General features: G+C 43.8%; 1 protein-coding gene across 1 annotated transcript; it reads left to right on the forward strand.

The window, feature by feature from the left end:
- Positions 1 to 11,453: 11,453 nt before the first annotated feature.
- LOC115552747 (zinc finger BED domain-containing protein 1-like) lies at positions 11,454 to 13,777 on the forward strand. Its single transcript, XM_030369062.1, has 3 exons — positions 11,454 to 11,871; positions 12,467 to 13,086; positions 13,262 to 13,777. The coding sequence occupies exons 1-3, from the start codon at positions 11,454 to 11,456 to the stop codon at positions 13,664 to 13,666; spliced, it is 1,443 nt and encodes a 480-aa protein (XP_030224922.1). The 3' UTR covers positions 13,667 to 13,777.

Raw genomic sequence — 13,777 nt, forward strand, 5'->3', positions numbered from 1 at the left:
AGGTGGAGGAAGAATAGATATCTTGTTTCCTTTTACTTTATAACACAACATTAGCGGGATCTCGGGGGGAAAAGTAATGCTTTGTTGTTTGGCGCGGCGCTGTACAGCGAACGTAAACAATCTACTGTGACTGGCTTGCTGTAGAGCGTGAGTGTCTTGGGAATACCCGGTAAATATAATGGAGATAATATGGACACATAAGACAATCAATATTCGGTATCTGTTATGGATTTATTGTACAAATTCCCTGAAAAGATGCACGTTCCAGGATGAATTGAAAAGCTCCCGTAAGGGCTGAGATGGCAGGGGACAGCTGATTTGGAACGGAACAACAGCTGTTCGCTTTCACGGGGGAAAACTAAGAACTTTTTTTGTATTCTTTTTTGTATTCTTTTCCTTGCCTGTTGTGGACCTTATGTCTGCTAGAATGATAGAATACTCTGTTTGTACCCTCTCTGGAGGGCAGTAGGGCAGGCCTACATCCTTTTGACCTTTGTGTATTGACACCAGCTGGATGACTGAAGGGTCTTTTTAAAACAGAACAAAGTGAATGACTCTTGTTGACTGATGACCAAAGACGGGTTAACTATTTTATGAATTGGAAAGAATCAGGAAAACAAGTATTTGAAATGGATTATGGATTATTTATTAATTATTCTGAACCACACTGAACTGTTTGATTAGCCTAGTACATTATTACAACATTACCCAAAGTATTGTAAACCAAAATTAAGAATGTGCCAGCACTGAACTTGGGCCTATATTAAGTGTGTGTGTGTGTGTGTGTGTGTGTGTGTCTCTCTCTTTAGATTGGTTGGAGAGTTAAAATTGGCCAAAAACATGCACCCGCCTCACAGATGTGCCAATGAAAGCTGTCGCTATTTCCCTTTTGTCCAAGGCCTTCAGTCTATCCCTGTGGATATGGCAGGCTGCAGTGCTGTTGAGCCTCAACTGGGTCATTGTTGTCCTCAGCCAATTCTTCAGCCGTTGCAGAGCACTGAAGCTCCTTTCAGCCTCACAGGATGAAACTGGGACCACGAGTAGCAGTCTCACCAGAGTCTCCACCTGTGAGAAGAGCCCTCTGACCTCTGGTGGCATGCCTCTGAGAATTTGGACAGCTTCTTTGCATGAAGTGTAGGTGTTATTTGCTTTAAACATGGCCAGTTTGTTGTGGACAATTTGTAGTGCCTGTAGGTCCAGTTCTGGGTACAAGCTCACCACCATATTTTTGTTTCCGGTAATCAGCAGCTCCTCCAGCTTGACCAGATTTCCCAGGCTCACCTGATCAAAACGCTCATGAAGCTGGGTAGTCGCCATGTCAATGGCACTGAAAAACTGGACCCGGAAATACTCCTCTGGTGTCGCAGGAGTATGATGCTTGGCAGGACCACCATGTTTACTGGATGGCATTCGGACATGAGGTAACTGTATTTGCTGGAGATCCAAGTCTGCGGCAAAATCCACAGCTTTATCATAGATGGCCTTGAATGCAGCATCGGCCCTCAAAGAGAGAAAGCCCTGCCTAACATATTCAACGGCTTTCAGCATTCCACTGATGGTCTTCCCTCTTGCCTGCAGACTTGAGTTCAGCCCCTCCAACCTTGTGATGACTTCTTGACCCAGGAGAAGGCCAAGAACGGTGTTTCCATTTTCCAGCTTCTGAAGAACACCATTTGCTCTAGAGGCAGTGTTGCTGGTGACCTTTGCAGCGGAGGCCATCTCCTCCAGCGCACTCAAGATGGCGTTGTACTGGCTGAGGACTGCTCTGATGGCTGGAGCACGCACAGTCCATCTGGTGGCACACAGAGGCTTGATGGAGGTGAAGGAGCCTGTGGTGGACATGGCAATGTCTTTGAAAGTGGTCTTGCATTTTCCAGACTGGGCAAGTAAGCATCACAGCTCATGGATCCAATGCAGGGCATCCCTTATCACCGGTGTGGATTTGCACGTAGCCTGTGTGACAAGGTTTACACAGTGTGGGCCTTAGTGGACAAAGTTGGCCAATGGTTGCTGTCTCCGGATCAGAGCTTGTGTCCCTGACAAGTGCCCCGACATGTTGGCTGCGCCATCGTAGGTCTGCCCACGAAGACCAGAGAACGGCAGGTTTAGACGGAGCAGCACATCAGAGGCAATTCTAAAAAGGTGCTCACCGGTCGTTGAAGAGGCCTCGTACAGACCAACAAAGTCCTCCCTTGGCTCAAGGTCAGCATCCACATACCGGAGGCTAATGAAATCTGTTCCGTGCCAGATATATCCTGTGTTCCGTCCATTATCAAGGAGTACTGCAGTTCAGGTAAAGCATGGATGTTTTTAGCTATTTGTCTGATAATGGCGTTGCTCATTAACTGCAGTATCTCATTCTGACACTCAGGACTTGTGTAGGCATGGTTTCTCAGCAACCAGCTTGCCAGTTTTGGGTCACTCTCAGCCTTCTCCTCCAGATGCTGCTTGAAGTTTCCCTCATCATTGTCATGGCCTCTGAGAGCTAATCCCTGTCTAGCAAGGTACCTCAATGAACTCACAATCTTTACCAGTGCTGACCTGGCTGCTTCTTGTGAACTTTCTGAGATACTGCAAAGTTGCATCCTGACTGAGTTGTGTGTATGTGTGTGTTTGTTTACAGCAACAATGTGTGCCTTACTGTTGGTGTGCTTGTCGAACGCCTCCCTACTCTTCTTCCAGTTCCTGAACCCCAAGGAAATGAAGGTTTGTTCAGTATTTCTGGCCATTGTTGGAATATTATGTTTAAAGGCCTTTACACAGTAGAAACACAAAACTCCCTTAATTGCAGAACTGTAATGTAGCCAGGGGTAGTCTTTGAACCAGCTCTCCTGGAATCGAAGAGTGCGGTTGGGCAGAGTTTGTGGCTCAATTAGCTGTGCAGCTGGTTGGTATGGGGAAACTAAAATATCCTCAGGGGTGTTGAGCTCTTCCTCTGTTTGGGAAGGGTTATCCTGTTGTCCCTCCTGCTGAGGCACCTCCTCCTGTAATGTAGTCAGTGACATGGATGATAAGTTGGTAGTATTTCTTTAAATAGTTCCCTGAAATGTTTTATTTATGTTTTTTGTTCATAATTGCCATTGTGTTGATCAACTTAATATTTGTTGTAGTTGTAGCCCTGCCCACTTCACTATAATTGTCTGTAGTGTATGTTTTAAATTGTGCAATAACATATTTTCTTTTTAGAAACCTCCCCTGCTGCACCTCTACATTCTCAACCCCCTGTTCCTGAGCTTCTTTGTTTAGTTCTGTTCCACTCAGTTCCTGTTCCTTATGAAAATGTTAAACTTTGTTAGTAATGTTTCATGTTAGTTTCTGAATGTTCAAGTTTTCCTTATGTGACCCTCACCTCCACAGCTCCCGGTCCCTGCACTTCTTTGTTTTGTTCTGTTGCACTTGGTTCCTTTTCCTGATGACAGATGGTTCATAAATAAAACAAACATTTATTGGCCCTTGTGTTTGGTTTTTATTTAACGTTTTAGCATAGATTTGGGGTAAATCGTACTTGTTTTTGCATAGTTTTAGGGTAAATTCTGTTTTTTCTTATGAATAGTATGGATAATCATATAGGGACAGCTTGTGGTAAATCCGCAGATTTCAAACATGTGAAAAACGCAATTTGATATCTAGTCGTTTGATTTGTCGACTGTCAGCCACTGTAGAAACATGGCGTTGTAAAATGACAAGAGTCTGCATTCCCATGGTGGCGCATTCAGATCCAACATTGTGACATGAGAGAACATGAACTTGGAAGGCTAGCTTTTATGACTTCTAGTACTTGCGAAGGCTAACACAATATCATGGAATTAACTTGAGATATATATGGAACAGGAACACTAGAAACAATCGCTACTGTACAAAAGGTATTCCACTCAACCAATAAAAGTGGAAGACAAATTTGTAGTAGGCAAAGCATAGACTAGCTAAAGCCGGTATGTAGCTAACTGCAGTGTAACTGCTAGATAACCGTTAACGTGAGCAGTAGATGAGAACTAGCAGTTAACCGAGTTAATATCAAACATCGTAGAACAAGGTGATTTGTAGATTTCTCTAAACTTATAGCGCATTTTTGCTTGCTGAAAAAGGATCTTATATCCCTTCCCGCTTTTCTCTTAGACATTATGGATCCACTTGAATAGCCTTATAATAGCAAATTTTTGTTTTTATATCATCGCGAGGGGGAGGGGGCAGGCGGCTACGTGGGCTGTCTGTCCACACAGCGTTATAATAAAGAAGTTTCAAGACAGCCAGCCAAAATTAACATTTTTATTCAGAAAATAGCCGGTCCTTTTGCTTCCTGTAAAAAGCATGTTTGTGACACTGGTTAACGTGGAATATGGATACATCATCTAGCCTGCATGTGGAGGGCCACATAAGGTAAGAAATTGATTTACGTAAACTTTGCTGCTGGTTTTGTTTGCTCGTGATGACCTGGCTAGGTTACCCACGGATTGCAGCTAGTAGCAGCTACACACGGTTCGATTGCTATGCCAATGTGGTTATAGTTGTTTTGTCTGATTGAGATATTTGACGTTGGACTTGGAGCCAGTGGTAGGCCTATCCTGACATAAATATGTTCTCGTATAACCTGCTGTGTGATTATCCTAAACTCTAGGGGATTTTATTTGCGGGCAATTTGCTCATGATGTTGTAACGAGTGAAGTGTGAATTGGTCCTTCGCGAGTGTTTACTGGTGGTCAGGATTTGGCAGATGCAATTCTCCTCTGGGTGCTTGTTTTTTCCATTTTTTAATGCAGCATAACATTATGCTACCAGCAACCCTTGCTCTTCTTCAAAAGGTTGATGCTCAGTAGTACCTAGTTTCATTTCGTAGCCTACCCCCTTTACAGTCTGCCATTGTTTGTCTGGTAAACTTTGTTGATGTCAAGATAAGTGTTAAATTGCCAACACTTTTCTTTGTCCTGTGTGTATTAGTATTACATATCCCGAGCCAATACCCTGGGGTTTTCAACGCCGTTTTGCAAAACAAGCCAAAACACAAACTGGTTTTCAACTTTTTCTTGTTTGAAAAGGATTTTCAACACCTAACAATACACTGTAGAGCATATTGTAATGCAGCGTTGAATGGATGAATAGCTTACATAAGGGTACCCACAACTTTTCAAACCACACTCAAGCTTATGGTTATTGTCCCCACCACTTCTAAAAACAAACTGACGCACTTGCCCATATGCCCTCCTCGACTCACATTGCCCTTCCGAGAGAGAAAAAAAAAAAAATATATATATATATATATTTTAATCATTTAATGGATGCAGAATTTCATGTAGGCCTAGATAAAAAAAATCGCCACTCTAAACATTTCATAAAGTAAGCGTAGCCTCATTCAATTCCGTTCGGGCACTGAGAGTGAAAGTCAGTAGGGGGAGGGCAAACTCTGCCGCGCGGCAACAGCCGCATTTGCCGCCTCCCCTCTGCCGCCCTTCCCTCATTGAAATGAATGGAGGCGGCGAGTTGCCGCGCGGCATGTGAAAGCTGCTTTACGTAGCTGCAGCGCTGCACGCGACCGGAACACAGGCATCTGTGAGACGACTGCCTTGATGTTGTCGGAAAAGGTGAATTTGAGATGTATAACAAACAAACAATCATCATCACGTTTTATGAAATGAATTACAATCTTCATAAATCCAGGCTCAGTTTGCCACGTAACGTTTTGCCTAAATAATCAGACAGCAAGCTAGCTTGCAGACAAGCAGCCCATTATCACATTGTCTACACATTATTTGATAGGCAAACTAAGCTACATGTCTGCTGATAGTTAGTTTCTAACATTTCGTTTTAACAAGAAGAATAAATGATGGAAGTAATGCATCACATGAATTCTTTCATTCAAAATGGTTCATGCCTAAATCTTATCACTATTTTGGGTTTGGGTATTGTTTGTTATTGTTAAAGGTCCCATGAAATGCTATTTTATGTATTCTTTAATATAGGTATTAGTGGGCAACTAACTCAGTATTCAAAGACGTTCCCGAAATTCAGCCGTGGTGCAGAGTTACAGCCACTCCGAGCCAGTCGCACATTGAGCTTCCCCCAAATGCGCTGTTTTGGTGTCTCTAGCTATAATGCAAATGAGGAGGAGCGAGGCGGGTCAAGGAGGAGGGTGGGGGTGTGGCCCTGAGCAGCTTGCAGCCACGGTACCATGCGCTCTGTTTACAGTGGATGTATCGCAATGGCGAGGCGCACACAGCCTTTAGCCATGTTCTGTAAATATTCTAGAACACACGGGAGTCCTGGAGCTCTATATCTAAATATTATCATATAGCCTACACAGATATCTATATCATATAATATATATTATCACGGCCAAAAGCTGTGTGAGCCGATCGTTGTACACTTCCTTGTTATTTGGATAACCGTTCTGCTTTTGGTGTTATGGCGCATAACACGTCGGACTCTCGTCTCTGGTATTTCTACAACGAGACTCGTATTGGGGGTTATCTCAGCCAAGGTTGAGAATGAATTGGGGGGAAGGAACTTTGGCTTTGACTCCCTCAAGAACATGAACCACGACATGGAGGAGAAAGGGATTGTTGGCGGCGAATGTCTCCCGCTTGAGCCCCGCTGAGGGACCACCGCCAGAGGCGGAGGTGCCTAAGCGCTGCCCGGCAACGATCCCTTTCTCATCCTTGTCGTGGTTCATGTTCTTGAGGGAGTCAAAGCCAAAGTTCCTTCCCCCCAATTCATTCTCAACCTTGGCTGAGATAACCCCCAATACGAGTCTCGTTGTAGAAATACCAGAGACGAGAGTCCGACGTGTTATGCGCCATAACACCAAAAGCAGAACGGTTATCCAAATAACAAGGAAGTGTAACACTTTCGTTACAGTCCTGGAGCTCTATATCTAAATAATATCATATAATACATAGATATCTATATCATATCATACATATTATCACGGCCAAAAGCTGTGTGCGCCTCCAGATGATATTATGAATCACAAACGACTTTGTCGGGTTCTGCGACGTCTCTGGTTCTTCCACTTTCACATCAATCTGAAGTCGACTGAACCGCACGCTGCCGGCTGCCCGCTGCTGGGCGATGGTGCCTCGCGGCAACCGGCAGCATGTCGCAGTTCATGTACTTCAGCGAGTCAAAGTCAAAGTTCCTTCCCCAAATTCCTTCTCAACCATGGCTCAGATAACCCCCACAGTCCCCCCCCAACAGTCTCGTTGTGGAAATACAAGACACGTCAAAGAACCGACAAGAAACACTTGCACAGTGTGTGTATTCACACACACACACGTGGCGCTCGCACGGTCGAGTCTCATTGGCGGGCCAACGTCTCTGGGCGGGCCAGGCAGAGTAAGGGGAGGAGCTGAGATTCTTGGTGACGTCCTAAATACAGACATTCCAAATCAGCGCACTTGAGCCTCCGTTTTTTCAAAGGCGAGCAGAACAGCTAGTGCTCGTTTTACACCAAACGCAAGTTTTAGCCACTGGGGGACCATAGGCAGGCCAGGGGAACTCATATTTATGTTAGAAAACCTCATAAAGTGAGATTTTCATGTCATGGGACCTTTAAGTGAAGCCGAAATGCCCAGTGAAAAGAGGAGGATTCAGGAGAGAGAGAGACAACTAAAGGAGGCAGCAAAGAGGAGCACATCACTACAGGGTTGGCTACGAAAAAGCCAAACAGCAGGTGGGACAGAGACTTTGCAAAGTGATAAAAAATTATACTTTGTAGGCTAATTGATAAATTAATCAGACTCATATTTTAGCCTACTAATGGCAATTTTTCATAATTACATTACATTTAAGATGAGGAGCAGCCACAAGCCTCCAGACACTCAGAAAATGTGGACCAGGAGGAGGCACATAGGGCAGGTAGGCCTATGTGCTGATCATCATATATGAGAGGACCATGCTGGAAAGTACAGGGTTAAAGAGCTGCATGCTAAATAATTGTAATATAAAAAAAAACTGGCTATTTTAGAGATCCTTTCAAAGATCTTGCCTGAGCAGAACATAAATACCACTGCTTCTAGTGGGCAATTAAATAATAATGGTAATAACAATAATAATGGTAATGGTAATAACAATAATATGTCATTGGACAGATGATGAGCCCAGTGCATCAGCTGCGTTCAGAGAGCCAGAGCCAGAGCCAATCCCAGATGAGATCAGGACAGACTGGGAAAGGAGAGATGAGCAAGAGGATGAGATGAGGGAGAGGAGAACATCAGCAAGGGAGGATATTGAGATGAAGAGTGGGGCAGAATCCACAGATTTCGATTTTTTGCTGAGGTTGGCTAATCCCACAGATCCAGCTCATGTACAGAGCAGCAATCTAAAATACGATCAGACCTTCATCACATTTTCCAATTCAGTCGGACCTTGCCGTCCTATGGTAAATTTCCCTCAAAATCCAGATTGGCGCTCTTTTCAAGCCCAATGGTATAATGATGACCCCTGGCTGGAATATTCTCCACTGAATGATGCCATCATGTTATGTTCTTCTTCTTCAAGTCATGTTTTTCTGCATTATCGTTAGTAGTAGTTATTTCAGTGTTTTACTCATTTGTATTAATATATTAATAAAGACACTGTTATTCTCAGTCCTTCATATAGCCTGTGAGTTGTTTTTTCTTTTGGAGGGGGGGGGGGGGTGCCCTTCAGGTCAGAGCAACTGCCCCTCAAAATTCCTGTGCACGTCCCTGCTGTGCATACTCTCTATCAAGCACAAGTGTGAAGTCTAGCATTTTCACCCTTTTCATTGAACTCTTCTAGACCCACTTCACTCAAACGCACTTTCAATAGACCCATCAAATCTACTGTTACTGCTACACAAGAATCAATCTTTCTTCGAATCGGATGAGGAGGTGCTAATTGCAATCGTATGTTTTCATAGGCATCTTTAACTTGATTTTCAAGTCCCTCTACCGCATCCATCATGTCTGCTAACTCGTCTTCAGTGCAATCATTTTTAAGTTTGTCACGTGTAGTTCTAACTTCCCTTTTCCAGCATTCATATAGCTTGGTGAATTTGTGCTCCCTTTGACCTATTTCTTGTTCCTTTAGTTCTAGCATTTTGGGGGTTGATTTTCTTTCCCGGTAGAGTGAGTACGGTTGAGACATGAGTACAGTTGAGACACCCTACATAACTTGCGTGCGCAATGATCCTGAGCCGTGATTTTTAGTTTGCACATGCGTATTAACATCCTCTTCTACCCCGGGAAATTTGAGCAACATACTCAGCTCCGCTACGAAGATATCGGCGAAAGTTTTTTTTAGCAAGGTAAGATCTTGATTTTACATGTCCCTTCTACAATGAATATGTTATTAACCATAGGTGATCAACAAACGCAATTTACATCATTACAAACGTTATTCTGTGCACTATAAATATACATAATTCATGCTATCATGTCAATCAAGGTCACAGCATAATCTAGCGAAAAGCGTGAGGTGGTCGGACGGGTACAGTTGAGACACAATGTCTCAACTGTACCCGCGATCGCATACCATTACATAACATGGAGTTACGTTGTGCAGTTTAACGACAGCAGGTTAGAAGTCAAAGTTGGACAACAAAACAAACAAATTAAAATAAAATGTTATATTTTGGATATTCTAACTGTTCTTTATTAATGGATGTCCTTTCAAACATGAAAATAGTAAGAATTATTTATCTAAATAAGCAAGGTGGGAGATCGGGTACAGTTGAGACAGCTTGATTGTGATAGAGCCTATGCTACCTCATCGTAGAAATGAAAAAGACATCCAGTGTGTGCATATGTATAGGTGTATGTGTATATGTGTGAGTGTTTGCTGGCCATGTTTTGTAGCCTATAGATATATGTTTCTTCTATGCCTGTTGCAGGATGCCACGTAACAGAGTAAGAACCACAGATAGGGGTGTATCAGCGCAGGAGTTAGAGAGAGCATCCAATGCAGTGCTGCAAGGGAGGTCCATTAGGAGTGTGGCAGAGGAATTTAGGGTTCCTGTAGCTTCACTTGGCCGCTACGCGAAAAGGAAGCGTGAGTTGGAGGAGAATGGCTCAAACCTTTTGCCCTCAGTAGGATACAAAAGCTGCAATACAGTTTTTAATGATGATCAGGAAGGCATGTTGGAGCTGTATGTGAGGAAAGCAGCAGCCTTGTATTATGGGCTGCCCCCAAAAGAGGTAGGAATGCACCAAAAACACCTATAGGGAGAGACCAGGCTATACAGTAGGCCTATATAGTGAGAAATAAACTAGTTTTGTTGTACATCAGTTTTCTGTAAATGTATGTATTTTGAGCTTAAAGGGGAAATCCAGTGTAGATTGATAGCCTTATTGTTGGAGGTCACTGTGTGCTGTCCATGAGAAAAAGAACAACACAATTTGGCATAGTTAAAGTATATATAGATATTACATTTAGGGCTGCCGCGATTAGTCGATGTGGTCGACGAAGTCGACGGTAAAATGCGTCGGCATCAATAATTTAAGTCGATGCATCTTTTTTTAATTTTATGAATTTACCTTTTCAATTTCTAAAACGCTTCAGTTCAGTATAACGAATGTGCGTCTTCCGTATCACTACGTGCTGCGTGCCTGACGTCAGTCTTTTTTGGCACCACTCATTGGTCGCCTTCAGTCGCCTTCAGTCAACGCTTCAGTTTTAAAAAATCATGGCGGCAGCAGCAGTCGAGTCCGACTTGGTGGGGAAAGAGACGGCGTCAAGACCAAAGGCGTCAAAAGTATGGGAGTTTTTTAAACTAGCGCCTAACAAAAGGGTGGTTTGTGCACTCTGCAAAGTGTCGATGGCGTATCATTAGGGCTGAACGATCTATCGTTTTAGACCGAAAATCGCGATCTCAAGCATTACGATTTTGGGATCGTCAAAGCTGCGGTTTTTCTTGGTGCATAATAATAGCCTAGGCCTAATAATTTCGTCAAAAAATTCCCATGCATGCTCAATGCCGGTGTAGAAAGGCTCTGTGTCAGCTACCAATCAGAAAGCTGCACGTGACCAGGTGCTCCACTCCAATCAGTGTAGCTCGACATTCAACTTCAAGCATGGCTGAAGCGGGAGAAGGCGCAGAGCCGACAAAATTATTGTCAAAGAGAAACAGCACGTCGGTCATTTGGCAGTATTTTGGATTTGAGGCCACTGATGAACACCCGAAACAGGTGATTTGCCGAACATGTCGTGGAAAAGTGGCTACATCGTCTGGCAATACCACCAATTTATATCGCCACTTAAGAGTTCACCACCTGAACTTGTATGAGGAGTGCATGCCGAAAAAGGGCCGTGAAAAACCAAGTAGCAGCGATGCTTCGGCGAAACAGTTAACAATAACTTCATCCTTTGCCAGTGTGACGCCTTATGAAAGAACTAGCCGAAGACACAATGAGATTACCACTGCCGTAACGACTTACATATCGAAGAACATGGTGTCTGTAAACACAGTGACCAAAGACTCATTTAAAAGTTTGCTGCGCACAATGGACAAGAGGTATGTTCTGCCCTCCCGCACCTACTTTAACCAAGTCGCCATCCCACAGCTGTACGGAGAATGCAAGGCCAAAGTTGTAAATGAGCTGGAAAACATGGAGTTTTACGCGTCAACTACGGATATGTGGTCAAGCAGAACAACCGAGCCATACATGAGTTTGACGGTGCATTTCGTGAACGAAAACTTCGAGTTGTGTAACCGCTGCCTGCAGACAGCATACTTCCCCACTGACCATACCGGGGAGAACATTGCAGCGGGGCTTAAGGAGTGCTTGGCAAACTGGGGCCTGAAAGAGGAGGCCCAGACCTGCATTACAACTGACAACTTTTCGAACATGGTCAAAGCGATGGAGCTCAACCAGTGGACGAGACTGCAGTGCTTCGGGCACAGCCTGCATCTTGCAATTGGTAAGTGTGTGTGTGTGTGTGTGTTAATGTGTCAGTGTGTGTGTGTGTGTGTCAATGTGTGTGTGCGTGTTTCCAAATTTACAAGTGTAAGAGCGCCGATAAGTTTGTTGTCAAGCTGTCGTTAGCTGGCCAACTGTTAGGTTAGCGCAATGCAACCATTTATCCTAGCGGTAAAACCCTTTCATGGGTAAACTTTGAAACCTCCCAATAAGCTACTGCTTGCTTCTGTTTAACTGCGGAATGCCAAAGAACAGAGAGATACAAATGCGGTTTCCCCTATTTTTGAAGCCCTTACTAATGGGCCAATTACGTTTTTGTAGCAGATATCAGGATGGTGCAACCACTGACGCCACTATACTATTACGGATTAAAAGTTGTTTTTAGTTTTTAGTGGAATATCTAAGAAGCATATTGCTGCAAATGAATTACCAATTACAAATGAATTCATGGGCAATAACTTAATGTGGTAGTACCACCTGACGTCTGCTGTTAAAAAACGTCATTGATCATATGACAACAGATGATATGTTATGAATACTGTGTTATGAGGTATCCTTATGGCTTTTCAGACTGTAATATGTAATGTTTTCCCCAGAAAATACTGTCAAAGATGACCAACGCATCAAACGGGCCACAGGACTGTGCAAGCAGCTGGTAGCAGTTTTCAGCCACAGCTGGAAGAAAAATGCAGCGCTGAAACAGGCACAGCAAGACCTGAATCTTCCTCAGCACTCTCTGGTCACCGAATGTCCGACACGATGGGGCTCCCGGCAGAAAATGATTAGCAGAGTGTTGGAACAGAGCAAGGCACTGTGCCAGGTTCTGTCTGAAGACAGGAAGACGCGGCACCTGGTCCCCACCTGGCAAGACACAGATGTGCTTGAATCTATCAACAATGCCCTCGGTCCTCTTCAAGAATTTACAGACGCCCTCTCAGGTGAGGACTACGTAAGTGTATCTTACCTCAAGCCAGTGCTCCACCTCCTGAGAACAGCTACACTTGCTGAAACTGACGAGGAAACAGATCTCACAAAGGAGATAAAATCAAGAGCCCTCCACTACATCGTAGGGAAATACAGTGACCCAGTGACCCAGGAGCTCCTGGACATAACATCCTTTCTTGACCCAAGATTCAAAACCACCTACATAAGTGAGGAGAATGTCCAATTCATGAAAGACAGAGTGAAGATGGAAATGGAACAGGTGGCACAAAAGGTAAGCTGTCCTTTTTCTTCACTCTTTAAAAATAAAACAAAAAGTTGTGTTTGTGTGTATAGATTTTTTTGAACATTACTCTACTGACATTTTAAACTTTTAGCCAAAATGCTGCGTTGGTCTTAATCACAACTGATAGCAAAACATTAATGCCATTTATTACTGTGTGTTGCAGGAACAGAGGGCTTGTGTCACAACCCATCCCATGCCCCTCAGTGCAGAAGAAGAACCACCATCCACCTCTACAAAGCGAAAGCGGTCACTGGGCAGCTTTTTCAAGACCAAGGCGATCCCTGCTTCCTCTACTGTGCAGTTGGAGGATACCATTAAAGCAGAACTGGACAACTACCTCATAACTCCTACCGTTGATGGAGAGCAAGATCCACTGGCCTGGTGGAGAGTGCACAATGTCAACTTCCCCTGGCTTAGCAAGTTGGCTCGTAAGTACCTTTGCATACCAGCAACGAGTGCACCGTCAGAGAGACTGTTCAGTGCCAGTGGCAATATTGTCACATGTCAGCGTGCAAGTCTGAAGCCAGCAAAGGTTGACATGTTGGTTTTCCTGGCCAAAAATCTCTGAAGAGATGCAGGGATGAAGGGGAAGATTTATTGTTTTTTGTTGTTGTTCTTCTGCATCTTACCCTAAAATCCCTTATCTGCACCTTACCCTGACATGACTTAGTTCTGTTAA

The sequence above is a fragment of the Gadus morhua genome, chromosome 10, assembly GCF_902167405.1.
Source record: "Gadus morhua chromosome 10, gadMor3.0, whole genome shotgun sequence".
NCBI classification, from domain to species: domain Eukaryota; kingdom Metazoa; phylum Chordata; class Actinopteri; order Gadiformes; family Gadidae; genus Gadus; species Gadus morhua.